We start from the raw sequence: 16,185 nt of genomic DNA on the forward strand, positions 1-16,185 counted from the left end.
TGGGGAATTTGGTAAACATCATCTGGATAGTTATTCTCATTAGTTTAAATTAAGTATTGTTTATGCTGTATTAAGCAGAGTGCCTAAATTGATATCTGAATTGGCTAAGGTCTCTGGAACCAAAGTACAGGGTTCTTAAATCCTGAGTTGTTGTATAGGTAAAATGAGTTAGTGCATGGAAAATCCATCAGTACCTGGACCATAGTAAATACTCAGTAATATTCTTATTATCATTTTGACAGAAAAATTTCTTAAGATGCTTCACAATTTGGTATTGTATATTTATTAACATATGACTTAATCCAAAAATTATTAAACCAAGGCATAGCCTAGATTTTATACTTTAAAAAAAAATAAATAAACTTGAAAAATTTCTTCAGTATTTAGGCTAAGCTCCAATGATGGAAGCCATAAAGGAAAACACTGAGAAATTTACCAATCAAAAATTAAAACAACTGCGTTGAAGAAAATGTTCAACAAAATTAAAATCTAAACAAACTCTTAAAAACATATACGCAACATATGTAACAAAGGACTAATACTCTTAACAAGTAAAAAAAAAAAAAAACTCTTATGAATGGATTTATAAAAACAAGAAATGTACAAAAGAAAAAACAGTTGCCCAAGGATGAACAAATAAAAACTGTTGAAACTAACTAGAAATCCAAGAAAGGCAAATTAAAACAACTATGAGATACTATTTAAAAAACAATTTTGTTGATTTTTTAAATAATGATATACAGTATTTTATCTGCATATCCAGAATTCAAAAGCTCTAAAAACTACCTTTTACACTCATTTGACAGCAAAAGGTAACCTGACCTGGACATGCTGGCAGACCAGTGCTAACTGATGTGAAGTGGTCCTTTTTTTGTGCCTCTTAGTGAGAATCACATGGTTTGGGCTGCTTAAATACTCATGGCTTTGATTATAAGGTGCTTTCTCAGACTCTGCTTGACGTGTTATGGAACAGAATGCATTTACCTCGTGTTATCCTTCTAAAATCAGAAAAATTGTGAATTTCAAAACCTCTCTGTCCCAAAAAGTTTTGCATGAGGAATTATGGACCTGTATTTAATTTGATGGTACAGAGAAACAAAGTCAATTCATAAACTCCCAGTGAAGTTATAAATTGGTTCTCTTTTGTGAGTGGATGGCAACAACTTGGATATAAATATAGATATACATTTATCAAAAGCCATAAAAGGGTACATGCCCTTTAATCTGAAATTTTACCTCTAGGAATTTATCATAACTAAATTACTGGGAAAATGATGAAAGATTTAGGCTTTAGTAAGTCCAACACAGGTGATATATAACTGGAAAGTCCCAAATGTTCAATAATAGAAGATTGGTGGGATTACACAGGCTCTGGCCACATCCCACACCACTACTGTCCACTTTAAAAGTGATATTTTGCAGTAACACTCATTCACATTGAAGATGCCCGTGATACTTTGTTAGGTAGAAATACTAGGCTGTAAAAATAATATGCACTATATGATCTAGCGTCTTTAAAAATTATACACACACACACACACACACACACACACACACTTATCTCTGGATGGCAGGATTGCAGGTGATTCTAATTTTCTTTTATAACTGCTTTTCTATGGTGAAAATGTGTTACTACTTATAAAAATAAAACTTTTAAGTGTCATTTAAACATATTACTTAGAGCATGTCAATATATCTTACTTAGATTTCAAGTTATATATGTATTATTAATGTATATGAGGAAAACTAGAATATTCTTCATATTTATAGGAGTTAATAATTATAAAGGCTTAGTGTATTTGGAAACAGTATCATAACACAAAGCCTGGTTTTCAAATAACATGTTTTTGCTTAAAGTAGCTTTTATTGTATTGTTGATATTTTAACGTGTATTTATTAAAATTTGCTATGGAGAATTGAAAATATGAACCATATTGTCAAGGAAAGTGTGTTTAGAATTTTAGACTTTATACAAAAATATACCCAAAGAGTTTATTGGCAATATTCAAATTCTGACCCATGGAGAGAGAAAAGCAAACTAACCATCTCGAATAGTGGGGTGTCAATTGAGAATGTATAATGTCTTTGTTTCAGTCATCAGAAACAATTTGCTATTCTCAGAAATATATTTTGAAAATAGGATCTTCATCCTGAAATGCTCCTTTTAACAATACAAATAAATGAGAAAGCTGTATGCTCTTTCAGGAAAGCGATTTGCCTTCTGTATTACCTTGAGTGGTGATAACATGATAACGTGCCATTCTACTGCTTGGCGTGGGATAAACAGCTAGACCCAGCAGTACATCTGCAGAGAAGAGAGTTCTGTGTTTTAAGTGCCAATTTTCAAGTCAGTGCTTCTTATAGTCCCTACAATATGCATTTGAAATTTGGTGCTGACTCTGAATGCTTTATTCCACTTTAGTAGACTATTTCTGCAATCCACGAACAATTAAATTATATTACTTTTTATTAGAAATAGTGTTATCTGTTACTTACTGAAAGAAATAACTCTTTATTTTTCAGAGCTTCCATATGGCTGGGAAAAAATCGATGATCCCATATATGGCACTTATTATGTTGAGTAAGTCTCTAAGTTTGATATTAACTTGTTATTAATGTGTTGTGAAATTGTGTTAGTATTTCATTTATTGAGCTTGTGTGGCTAACAGTCCCTTTATTCCTTTGTCGTCTTACTTTGAAGTACCCACAAAGACTCTAGCAGCACTAGCTAGCTGCCTCTTGCTCTCCAGCTGGCTAATTTGTCATTCCTTTCCTTTGACTCACGATTCTAAAACACCAGTTGGAAAAATGTGTTTTACACTGTCCTCTAAATGAGTGATAATTAAAGACATCAAAGTAAATGCCCTTCATTTTGCAATCAGAATGTTGGGAGCTGACTAGTTGTGTAAAAGAGATACTCTATTAAACCAGATTTCAGAGTCAATTAAATGAAGCAACCATACTTTCCAGTTGAGGGATGAAATAAAATTAAGATTTTTTTTCCTCTCTTTTAAGGCCTCATTTTAAATCAAGAGTATTTTTTTTGTAGATTGGACTTTTATGTTATCTATTGGAGGTTTCATTACCTTAATGTATGTATCTTAGCATAATATGAGTTACCCCTCTATGCACCCTTTTATTCAGGATGAAGCCCCTGTTAGGGATTCAGTTATATACACATCTTTTTCTTAGGAAAATCAAATAATATTCATAATTTTCAAAAGTTAAATACGTGACTGACTTTTCCAGAACCCCTCTTCTGATAGAGAAATTTTTATTTTTTATCTATTGTGTCATGTTGTTAATGTTATTTGGGTGAATAAGAAAACCAGATACCCAAGAAATGCAGAGGCTGAAAAACTGAAGATGTTCTCACTCTCCATCAAGATCTAACTCTGTTTTCTCCAATCATATTCTGTTTAGCGATAATAATCTAGATGGTAGAGGATTACAGACTAATGGCATTATTGCTAAATTATTTTTGTAGTAAATTGTTCAAATTGTTATTGAGCTTTTACGAAGCGTCAGGCCCTTCTCTGCACTGGGGAGGTGCTGATGAGGATGACCTGTGTGCTCCCTGCCCTTGGGCATCTCCTTCATGAACACTTGTCTTGAATAGTTTGACCCACCATCTTCATTTGGAAAAGCCCCAATTTTGGCACCACAGTCAGTCATTTCCAGTGAAGGTGAATTCACTTCCTTTGCCAAACGCAATTTTCTAACATAGTATCTAATTCTCTAACATCATGTACATGCTCAGTAGATGCAAAAATTAAGATATGTACATGGAGGTATCACTAATTGCAAAAATAAAGGGAAATCACTTGTAAATAGTTATAAGGCTCCTATTCCTACTACATTGCTCATCAATTAAAATACACATATATTTTAATAATAATAATGTAGCTGCAGCTCCTGGTTAAATTTATCAACATTAAAGATTTTCAATAAGTGCTACCTTCTCTTAATTTGTTGAATTAGACTGTCCCTTGCCTAAACCTATTACATCTGAAATCCAAGATATTTCCATGTAAGGAAAGAGAATGGAGGTATGTGACATACCAGATCTCATCTTTAATACACTCTCTTGCAGAATTCATTGAACAAGAACCTTCTTCTAAGTTGAGATATTGGCAAACTCCATAAAGAGCCAGATAACAAATACTTTAGGGGGCCAAATGGCCTCTGTCACAACTGTTCAGCTCTGCTGTTGTAGCTTGAAAGCAACCGTAGGCGACACTTAAATGAATGGGTGCAGTATGTTCCAGTAAAACTGTATTAACAGAAACAGGCAGCTGGCCAAATTTGTCATGCAGAACATGGTTTGCTGACCCTTTGCCATATTCGAAATCTTCAGATTCTTCTTCCATGTCCTCAGCTGCTTTCCAATGTGAGAAACAGTATTTAAGTCAAACCTTCTTTCTCTGTCTAACTGTCACAGAGGTGAGAGACCCACATGACCGAAAGCAATGCTTCCTACCTTCTTGATCACTGAGGCGTGTGTTCTTCAAGTAAAGATCTGCTGCTGGTAGTTAATTATTGAATTGGACATTAACTATAAGCGTAAAAGAAAATGGTCCTCATTATCATTACATTTCACATGGTTTGCTTTGTACTTGTTTTTGCTTAAATTACATTTCTTTCTACATTTCTTCACTTCATTTTTCATGTATCATCACCATAGTAAGAAAATTATTCGTAATTTAGTCAGTTATATCTTATATAATTAGATCAGACTAACACATTTAATAGTTTTAGATTTCAGGTGATTGTGAGGTCTTAGATACAGGTCATAGTGAGTCAAATAGTTTAACTTCCTTCAGACTGCATCCAGTTCCACTATTTGTCATGGCTTTTTCCCCATTACATGATTCCATAAGGTATACCAATAGCAACAGTTAGGTGTGTGTGTGTATCAGACCAATCAAAAAATTGAGACAGATAATCCAAACCTCCAGATAATTTTAAGTAGAACTCTATGCCAATATTTCTTGGAAAATAATTAAAATACCTCAACTTGTAAACATTATATGTTTACATTACATAGTGGGTTCTCTGTAGAGCTGTCATTTTTGGTGTTTAATTACATACCCAATTACACAATTAGAGATCTGGTTACAAAATACGAAAAACATTCCACCTTCCTACCAAGTGGCAAAGAAGCCTATGCAGGGACACTGGAAGTCTAACTTAGCAGTCAGTTACTCTTCACACAGACCAACAGCTGGGAGAGGAAGTTGTGGAGTGGGCTGTCTGTCATCAGCAGGGCACGTCAGATTGAAATCAGCCTTGTGCCTCTGACACAGTTGCACACACACTCATTCCTGCCAGCCTCAGACAAGCAGGTAGGATTTCAGCAGTCAATAGCAGGAAAGTGTCTGTACAACTTGAAACTGGAAAACCTGGATTGAATCATTTTTGACCACTATTTATTGGTGACTTTACTGTGCCATAATTCTGTCCTGGGCAAATGCAATTTTAAGGTTATAGGTTTAATATATTTAAAACTTAGAAAAATTATCATCATAATCATATAAGTATCATGTCATCAAAACAGTTAACATCTACTGAGGGCTCAGTGTGTGCCATGAAGCGGGCTAAGAGCTCAACAGTCTTTAAGCACATTTATAATCCTCTCTATAGTGTAATGAGGCAAACTGTCTTAAGTTGACAGATGGGGAAACTCTGGCTGAGGAAGTTGAGTAACTTACCCAGCATCACACATTATTGAGAGGAATGGGCTCAGGCACTGTGACTGCAGAGCCCAGGCTCCAAACTCTTGCTCGAAAACGCATCCCATAAACGTAGTGTTCATAATCCTCACATGACGGTCTGAACAAGCTTCTGGGACTCGTCACTGGAGAAGAATAAGGGGTCCCCAGAGGACATCTCCTCCCTGGCTGCACTCTAGTAGTGTCACAGGAGGGTTCCGACAGTGGGAGCCGTGCTGTGCACAGCCCCATCAGGCTGGCTTCTAACTCACTCATTCTGAGCCACCAGCTCCATTACCCATGACTTGAGAGTGGCCCTGGACACCACAGCCCCCAAGAGTGAGACTAGCAAGTCCTGAATGAAGAAGAGGCCATACTATGTGGGTCTCAATGTAGGGACGTTGCCCCTCGTTTGGAGCTATAGAGACAGCCACGCAGGTCTGTATTTTAGAGAACAGTGAGCCATACTCAACATCTTTCCTTATTTCATCTGAAGACAGGACAGACAGACCACATTTCTGCTCAATGTAGACGCAGAAAGAGGTTAGCCCTAGTTTTCCTGACACTAAATCCTTGACAGTACAGCACTTAGCAATGTATTACAAAGTCCTAAAGTTGCTAACTAGAAATGTAACTGTCACTGTTCATAAAGGGAAATTTCTTTAATGAAAAAAGTGCAAAATGTAGAGTTGAACAGCTGTGACTTTTGTATAAATGTGTCTTTCTCTCCTCTTTTGTGGAATTATGTCTGCTGGGTTACATTTTGGTTTCAATGGCAGTTATACAATTTGCTTAACTAGCTAGCCCAGAAGACACAATTTCCTGGGGCAGCTTTCATGCAAAGCTGCCTTTGCTGGCACAGACGGAGAAGCAAACCATACAACTACCGTGAAAATAATAGTGGAGACTGACAGATGTGATTTTCATGTAAAGGTTTTACAAGTTTTCATGTGATATCACACATCTGCTACTATGAAATGTTACTTGTGTGCAGTTCCAGAAAGTATGAAAGATACTGTATAATATCTCCAATATAACATTAAATGTGAAAGGAAAATTGCATTCGTTTCATGGTTAATGATGAGTATTTGTCATGATGTAGCAAGTTGGAAAGTGGTTAGAGAGGATTTTAACTCAATTGCATATCTTAAGAATGTTTCTCTCCTTCATGCCTTTGAGTAGTTTTCTAAATATTCTAAGAAAATGCTTACTAACTTCAGAATTTTTGAAAAGTCAGCATAAATGTAAAACATTTCCAATTAGAAATCAACATAAAAGAATACCTTTTAAAATCTTGCTTGTTCTTAGAGAATCTTTTTTCTATATTGAAAGTTAATTTTTCAAACTTTCAACGTTTTCTTCAATCTTCAAAAACTAGCATACTGTTTTGCTGCTTTTAAACAGCTATTTAACAAAGAAATCCTTTCCCCAGCTTAACAGATTTGTGTAATAGAACACTTAAGTGCACTGCTGATGAATTTGCTCAGTGATATTCTAATCTAAAGTGAGCTCTAAATTTTGTCAGTAGCATTTGGTCATGTCAATTATTATCACTTAGTGGCCGAGAGTATGGGCTGCAGCGTTTCACAGTATGTCAGCCCTGCAGCTTCCTAGCTGTGAGACCTTGAGTAGACAGATTATGGAGAAGGAGGAAGTGGAGGAGGATGAAGACCAGAGAGAAAGGAGAGAGGGGAGGGGAGAGGAAGAACTTTTATTTTGCACCTACTACGTGCCCAGTAGTATTCTAAGTGCTTTACATATACTAACTCATTTAATCCTCACAAAGCAAAACAAAACAACAACAACAACAAAAAAAAACAACAACCAAAACTATGAAGTCTGTGTTACTATCCCCATTTTATAGATAAGGAAACTGAGACACAGAATATTTTTACAAGTACTAAATAATAAAGCCAGAATATGAATCTAGGCAGTCTCATCACACAGCTGGTGTTTAGCACTTAACACAGGTATGTAGGACGTGCTCAACAAATATTAGTTAGTTGTATTTTATCATATGTATCCCAGTGACATAGATAAGGACTCTCCTTCTGGCACTACTTGCTTTTCCAGTTCTTTCATGGTAAAATACACCCCAACAGTGAACAATTCTAAGGGAAATTATTTGATCTGTAAGAAACATATAACTTAATCTCATGTTAGAGTGTGCCACATTGAATTAAAAAAATAGCATTTATTCTAATTCCATAAGCCCACTGAAAATGATGAAGCAGGGACCGCAGAGTGTGGTGTTTCCATGGCTTCCAGAGGGGTTGAGGTTTCAGGGTAATTCCCAAAGAAGATATTTTTGTTGTAATTATCTCTGGTACATGCCATCTTATACAGCTGGAGAGTTGTGATGATAATAATAACGATAGTGATGTTTAAGGCACTATTTTAACTTTCAACTACTTTCACGTCCATTGTCCCAGATGATGATCACAGCGTTTACAAATGAGAGAACCAAATCTCTGAGGAGTTAAGTGAGTTCTCAATGGGCATATGGCTAGTAAGGTTGCAGCTGTCTGATGCACGTAGAGCTAAGAAAGACCTTTTAGTAGAGGAGCTATGTTTTTACACTATTATAAGCTGTTTAATTTATAAAGTATTTCTCATATTTGTTAAACAAGTATAAATCGGTTAATGAAAGGAATAAGGACATTGAAATAAATGTGGAGTATTCTATTTCTAACCAAACTACAATTGGTTCTTTTTGGCTAAGTCATTACACTTACCTTTCTACCTCCTCCTGGCTGACCGAGGCCAAGGTCATAGTATGTGGCATCCCTCCTTTCAGCCTGGAGAAGACAAGCGATCAAGCTTCATTGTGAGGGATCTCCTAGCTCAACATACATGCTCTTTACACTATGGTAGCATTTCTGATCGCTTGTAATTGGTAGTTCTTATTTACCCACTCTGTACTACCTGCTTGTATTATATAAAGTTCAACTGGCTATTGATCTACTTTCTTAATACTGCAGTTCAACCACAGATCAGTAGAAAAGCTTATGGCTTCCTTTTACGCTTTATGCCAGGGTCCCTCAAATATTTTTAAATTATGAGTCTTTCAAATCAAAATGAAGTCTCATGTCCAATCTCCCTTCTCACCACTACCATCCAGTCAAGATCTGGATACATGCCCCTCATCAAGCCCTTACATGAGATTAGAGATCATTTTTCATGCTGTAAGATATTTCCCCATTGCTGATTCATTTTAATATGATCAACATTTATCTTGTATACCAGTTACCTTGTCTTCCCCTGAAGGTTTTTTCAACTAAAGGTAAGAAAACTTGACTCTGTAATTGAATACACTTTTGTTAACAACTGCTTATTCATAAACTACCTTATTTAGCAGATTTTCTGTTTCCAAATAAAAACTGTTTTAGTCACCCAGAAGTTTAAATAGGTTTAATTGCAAGTGGACTTTTACAAATAATGATAATTTATTCACTTTGACATCAGACTTCCATGTGTTTTTTTTTATTTTTACAATTCTAATAAATCATTTTTTGTCTTGAAGTCAATAATAAAAGACAAAAGAATTATTACTCCAGCATCATCTTTCCTTTGAGAATGTGTTTGTGAAGAAAGATGAATGCAATGTAAACACTAATGTTTTTTTTTTTTTTTTGGTTTGTTTGTCTTTAAACCTTTTTATCAATCTAGCAAATTAAATTGGGCTCTTGTTTAGGCACTTCTGGAGAGGTTAAGCACAGGCAAACAGCACAGGATCACAACGGGTAGCACAGAGCAGGGGAACTTGGTGGTAGAGGCAGCAATGTCCCTGAGCCCTCATCATTGCAAGGAGAGATGGCAGGAATGGTCAGAACTGGAAACACCATTTTGTATACTCCCAAGGAAGGACCATGCTCCCTCCTTCTACTCCATCTTTTTTATAGGACCATGAGAGCTCGAGACTGGCCATATGAAGGCAGGGAGGTCAGACTGCACTTAGACAATGTTGTTCAAGGGACTTTCAGACAGCCTGTTGAGAGGGATATGAACAGGTGAATGTGGGGAGTGTCATTTCTGCACCGAGAGGTCCTAGGATGCTGTCAGAAGTGCTGTCCCTCCTGCTGGAGGAGGGGACCACCTATTTCTATTCCGTGTAGCTCATTGCTTGGCAACGCAGAGAAAGCTGCCACCGTGTTTCACTGGAGAATTCTGTTTGGCTCTTGCCAAGGCAATGTTATAATAAGAAATAGATCACTGTCATCATTCTGTAATTTGTGAAATAGCTTTTTCGGTTATTAATTTCTCTGTGGATTAAACATGCTAGGTTTCTTGTGAGTGAACTGCAAATTGTCCCATGCTGTCACTCTGTATCACCACATACTTTGGCGTCATATCTTAGACTGAGACTAAGTTCTGAAGTGAACACATGAAGTGAAAAGTTGGTTAGAGTCAAAATTATCCTAAAAATCCCTCAGGATCATGTCGTGTGGAGACTAGCATGCTCAAACAAAATGGCTGGGTTTTCCTTTAGTGCTGGAAATGGATTCTTTCTGGAATTAAAGGGTTTGGCTGGCATTTATGTCTTTCCGATCTTTAATATATACAGAACTAGAATCACATTCGGCTCAGAGAGATGCTATCAGAAGGATGGAGAAATTTAGTCAAACAGAGGAAGCAGTAGAGTGATGTCATTCTTTGGCACATTATTATGAATAAAACAGAAGAATGTCACCTTTAAGAGGTAAAATGTAATGCCTTCCTGCTCCACGTGAGAACTATAATTTCATCTTTTTCAATATGCAAATAATGTTTTTCAAAATTGTTTTTGTGTCACAGACCATAATATTAGTAATAGTTTCTCCTTTTTTGTATTCATGGTTTTGAATTTACAAAATTCAAAATTACGCTTAACCTCGCTGGCTTTTATCTGTTAAATGAGTGGTTTGGATTAGGTGATTGCTAAGGTCTCTTCTAGTTCAAGGAATATCCACTGCACCTTGTGTTAACAAGGGTAAATTTGGCCATTTTCCTGTGTTAATCTTTTTTTTTTTTTTTTTTGGTTTTTCATCTGTTCTCTTTTTTTTTTAATTTTTGAATTTTATTTTATTTATTTTTTTATACAGCAGGTACTTATTAGTCATCAATTTTATACACATCAGTGTATACATGTCAATCCCAATTGCCCAATTCATCACACCACCACCACCACCCCCTGTGGCTTTCCCCCTTGGTGTCCATACGTTTGTTCTCTACATCTGTGTCTCAATTTCTGCCCTGCAAATCAGTTCATCTGTACCATTTTTCTACGTTCCACATATATGCGTTAATATACAATATTTGTTTTTCTCTTTCTGACTTACTTCACTCTGTATGACAGTCTCTAGATCCATCCATCTTTCAACAAGTGACCTAATTTTGTTCCTTTTTGTCACTGAGTAATATTCCATTGTATATATGTACCACATCTTCTTTATCCATTCATTTGTTGATGAGCATTTAGGTTGCTTCCATGACCTGACTATTGTAAATAGTGCTGCAATGAACATTGGGGTGCATGTGTCTTTTTGAATTATGGTTTTCTCTGGGTATATGCCCAGTAGTGAGATTGCTGGATCATATGGTAATTCTACTTTAAGTTTTTTAAGGAACCTCCATACTGTTCTCCATAGTGGCTGTATCAATTTACATTCCCATCAACTGTGCAAGAGGGTTCCCTTTTCTCCACACCCTCCCCAGCATTTGTTGTTTGTAGATTTTCTGATGATGCCCATTCTAACTATTGTGAGGTGATACCTCATTGTAGGTTTGATTTGCATTTCTCTAATAATTAGTGATGTTGAGCAGCTTTTCATGTGCTTCTTGGCCATCTGTATGTCTTCTTTGGAGAAATGTCTATTTACGTCTTCTGCCCATTTTTGGATTGGGTTGTGTGTTTCCTTAATATTGAGCTGCATGAGCTGTTTATATATTTCGGAGATTAATCCTTTGTCCGTTGATTTGTTTGCAAACATTTTCTCCCATTCTGAGCGTTGTCTTTTTGTCTTGTTTATGATTTCCTTTGCTGTGCAAAAGCTTTTAAGTTTCATTAGGTCCTATTTGTTTATTTTTGTTTTTATTTCCATTACTCTAGAAGGTGGATCAAAAAAGATCTTGCTGTGATTTATGTCAAAGAGTGTTCTTCCTATGTTTTCCTCTAAGAATTTTATAGTGTCCGGTCTTATATTGAAGTCTCGAATACATTTTGAGTTTATTTTTGTGTATGATGTTAAGGAGTGTTCTAATATCATTCTTTTACATGTAGCTCTCCAGTTTTTCCAGCACCACTTGTTGAAGAGACTGTCTTTTCTCCATTGTATATCCTTGCCTTCTTTGTCATAAATTAGTTGACCATAGGTGTGTGGGTTTACCTCTGGGCTTTCTATCTTGTTCCATTGATCTATTTTTTCTGTTTTTGTGCCAGTACCATATTGTCTTGATTACTGTAGCTTTGTAGTATAGTCTGAAGCCAGGGAGTCTGATTCTTCCATCTCAGTTTTTTTCCCTCAAGACTGCTTTGGCTATTAGGGGTCTTTTTTGTCTCCATACAAATTTTAAGATTTTTTATTCTAGTTCCATAAAAAATGTCGTTGGTAATTTGCTAGGGATTGCATTGAATCTGTAGATTGCTTTGGGTAGTATAGTCATTTTCACAATATTGATTGTTCCAATCCAATGGTATATCTCTCCATCTGTTCGTATCATTTTTAATTTCTTTCATCAGTGTCGTATAGTTTTCTGCATACAGGTCTTTTGTCTCCCTAGGTGGGTTTATTCCTAGAGATTTTATTCTTTTTGTTGCCATGGTAAATGGGAGTGTTTCCTTAGTTTCTCTTTCAGATTTTTCATCATTAGTGTATAGGAATGCAAGAGATTTCTGTGCATTAAGTTTGTATCCTGCAACTTTACCAAATTCATTGATTTGCTCTAGTAGTTTTCTGATGGCATCTTTAGGATTCTCTATGTATCGTATCAGGTCATTTGCAAACAGTAACAGTTTTATTCTTCTTTTCCAATTTGTATTCCTTTTATTTATTTTTCTTCTCTGATTGCCGTGGCTAGGACTTCCAAAACTATGTTGAATAATAGTGGTGAGAGTGGACATCCTTGTCTTGTTCCTGATCTTAGAGGAAATGCTTTCAGTTTTTCCCCATTGAGAATGATATTTGCTGTGGGTTTTTTGTATATGGCCTTTATTATGTTGAGGTAGGTTCCCTCTATGCCCACTTTCTGGAGAGTTTTTTATCATAAATGGGTGATGAATTTTGTGAAAAGCTTTTTCTGCATCTATTGAGATGATCATATGGTTTTTATTCTTCAATTTGTTAATATGGTGTATCACATTGATTGATTTGCGTATATTGAAGAATCCTTGCATCCCTGGGATAAATTCCACTTGATCATAGTATATGATCCTTTTAATGTGTTGTTGGATTCTGTTTCCTAGTATCTTGTTGAGGATTTTTACATCTATATTCATCAGTGATATTGGTCTATAATTTTCTTTTTTTGTAGTATCTTTGTCTGCTTTTGTTATCAGGGTGATGCTGGCCTCATAGAATGAGTTAGGTAGTGTTCCTTCCTCTGCAGTTTTTTGGAAGACTTTGAGAAGGATAAGTGTTAGCTTTTCTCTAAATGTTTGATAGTATTTACCTGCGAAGCCATCTGGTCCTGGACTTTTTTTTGTTGGAAGATTTTTAATCACAGTTTCTATTTCATTCCTTGTGATTGGTCTGTTCATATTTTCTATTTCTTCCTGGTTCAGTCTTGGATGGTTATACCTTTCTAAGAATTTGTCCATTTCTTCCGGGATGTCTATTTTATTGGTATTGAGTTGCTGGTAGTAGTCTCTTAGGATGCTTTGTATTTCTGCGGTGTCTGTTGTAACTTCTCCTTTTTCATTTCTAACTTTATGAATTTGAGTCCTCTCCCTCTTTTTCTTGATGAGTCTTGCTAATGGTTTATTAATTTTGTTTATCTCCTCAAAGAACCAGCTTTTACTTTTATTGATCTTTGCTATTGTTTTCTTTGTTTGTATTTCATTTATTTCTGCTCTGATCTTTATGATTTCTTTCCTTCTGCTAACTTTGGGTTTTGTTTGTTCTTCATTCTCTAGTTCCTTTAGGTGTAAGGTTAGATTGTTTATTTGAAATTTTTCTTGTTTCTTGAGGTAGGCTTGTATAGCTATAAACTTCCCTCTTAGAACTGCTTTTGCTGCATCCCATAGGTTTTGGTTTGTCGTGTTTTCATTGTCATTTGTCTCTAGGTATTTTTTGATTTCCTATTTGATTTCTTCAGTGATCTCTTGGTTATTTAGTAACGTAGTGTTTAGCCTCCATGTGTTTGTGTTTTTTACGTTTTTTTCCCCTGTAATTCATTTCTAATCTCATTGCGTTGTGGTCAGAAAAGATGCTTGATTTCAATTTTCTTAAATGTACTGAGGCTTGATTTGTGACCCAAGATGTGATCTATCCTTGCGAATGTTCCATGCGCACTTGAGAAGAAAGTGTAATCTGCTCTTTTTGGATAGAATGTCCTATAAATAACATTTAAATCTATCTGTTCTGTTGTGTTATTTAAAGCTTCTGTTTCTTTATTTATTTTCATTTTGGATGATCTGTCCATTGGTGTGAGTGAGATGTTAAAGTCCCTCACTATTATTTATTACTGTCAATTTCCTCTTTTACAGCTGTTAGCAGTTGCCTTATGTATTGAGGTTCTCCTATGTTGGGTGCATATATATTTATAATTGTTATATCTTCTTCTTGGATTGATCTTTCGATCATTATATAGTGTCCTTGCTTGTCTCTTGTAACATTCTTTATTTTAAAGTCTGTTTTATCTGGTATGAGTATAGCTACTCCAGCTTTCTTTTGATTTCCATTTGCATGGAATATCTTTTTCCATCCCCTCACTTTCAGTCTGTATGTGTCCCTAGGTCTGAAGTGGGTCTCTTGTAGACAGCATATATATGGGTCTTGTTTTTGTATCCATTCAGCAAGCCTGTGTCTTTTGGTTGGAGCATTTAATCCATTCATGTTTAAGGTAATTATCGATATGTATGTTTCTATGACCATTTTCTTAATTGTTTTGAGTTTGTTTTTGTAGGTTCTTTTCTTCTCTTGTGTTTCCCACTTAGAGAAGTTCCTTTAGCATTTGCTGTAGAACTGGTTTGGTGATGCTGAATTCTCTTAGCTTTTGCTTGTCTGTAAAGCTTTTGATTTCTCTATCGAATCTGAATGAGATCCTTGCAGGGTAGAGTAATCTTGGTTGTAGGTTCTTCCCTTTCCCTTTCATCACTTTAAGTATATCATGCCCCTCCCTTCTGGCTTGTAGAGTTTCTGCTGAGAAATCAGCTGTTAACCTCATGGGAGTTCCCTTGTATGTTTTTTTGTCGTTTTTCCCTTGCTGCTTTCAATAATTTGTCTTTGTCTTTAATTTTTGCCATTTTGATTACTGTGTGTCTCGGTGTGTTTCTCCTTGGGTTTATCGTGTATGGGACTCTCTGCGCTTCCTGGACTTGGGTGGCTATTTCCTTTCCCATGTTAGGGAAGTTTTTGACTCTAATCTCTTCAAATATTTTCTCGGGTCCTTTCTCTCTCTCTTCTCCTTCATAATGTGAATGTTGTTGTGTTTAATGTTGTCCCAGAGACCTCTTAGGCTGTCTTCATTTCTTTTCATTCATTTTTCTTTATTCTGTTCTGCAGCAGTGAATTCCACCATTTGGTCTTCCAGGTCACTTATCCGTTCTTCTGCCTCACTTATTCTGCTATTGATTCTGTCTAGTGTAGTGTTCATTTCAGTTATTGTATTGTTCATCTCTGTTTGTTTGTCCTTTAATTCTTCTAGGTCTTTGTTAAACATTTCTTGTATCTTCCTGATCTTTGACTCCATTCTTTTTCCGAGTCCTGAATCATCTTCCCTATCATTATTCTGAATTATTTTTCTGGAAGTTTGCCTATCTCCACTTCATTTAGTTGTTTTTCTGGGGTTTTATCTTGTTCCTTCATCTGGTACATAACCCTCTGCCTTTTCATCTTGTCTATCTTTCTGTGAATGTGGTTCTTCTTCCACAGGCTGCAGGATTGTAGTTCTTCTTGCTTCTGCTGTCTGCCCTCTGGTGGATGAGGCAATCTAAGAGGATTGTGCAGGTTTCCTAATAGGAGGGGCTGGTTGTGGGTAGAGCTGACTGTTGCTCTGGTGGGCAGAGCTCAGTAAAACTTTAATCCACTTGACTGCTGATGGGTGGGGCTGGGTTCCCTCCCAGTTGGTTGTTTGCCCTGAGGCAACCCAACACTGGAGCCTACCTGGGCTCTTTTGTGGGGCTAATGGCGGACTTTGGGAGGGCTCACACCAAGGAGTACTTCCAAGAACTTCTGCTGCCAGTGTGCTTGTCCCCATGGTGAGCCACAGCCACCCCCCGCCTCTGCAGGAGACCCTCCAACACTAGCAGGTAGGTCTGCTTCAGTCTCCCCTGGGG

At 36.3% G+C, this 16,185-nt stretch overlaps 1 protein-coding gene across 14 annotated transcripts in view; it reads left to right on the forward strand.

The window, feature by feature from the left end:
- MAGI2 (membrane associated guanylate kinase, WW and PDZ domain containing 2) overlaps positions 1-16,185 on the forward strand; it is a 1,362,215-nt gene that overhangs the window by 985,462 nt on the left and 360,568 nt on the right. For all 14 annotated transcript variants that reach the window (XR_009565115.1, XM_060304749.1, XM_060304748.1 and 11 more), the window contains one exon: positions 2,524-2,581. Coding sequence is in view for 13 of the 14 variants with exons in the window: in XM_060304749.1 (XP_060160732.1) it covers positions 2,524-2,581 (58 nt within the window). In the remaining variant the exon portion in view is untranslated. The remainder of the gene's footprint in view (positions 1-2,523; positions 2,582-16,185) is intronic.

The sequence above is a fragment of the Globicephala melas genome, chromosome 9, assembly GCF_963455315.2.
Source record: "Globicephala melas chromosome 9, mGloMel1.2, whole genome shotgun sequence".
Taxonomy (NCBI): domain Eukaryota; kingdom Metazoa; phylum Chordata; class Mammalia; order Artiodactyla; family Delphinidae; genus Globicephala; species Globicephala melas.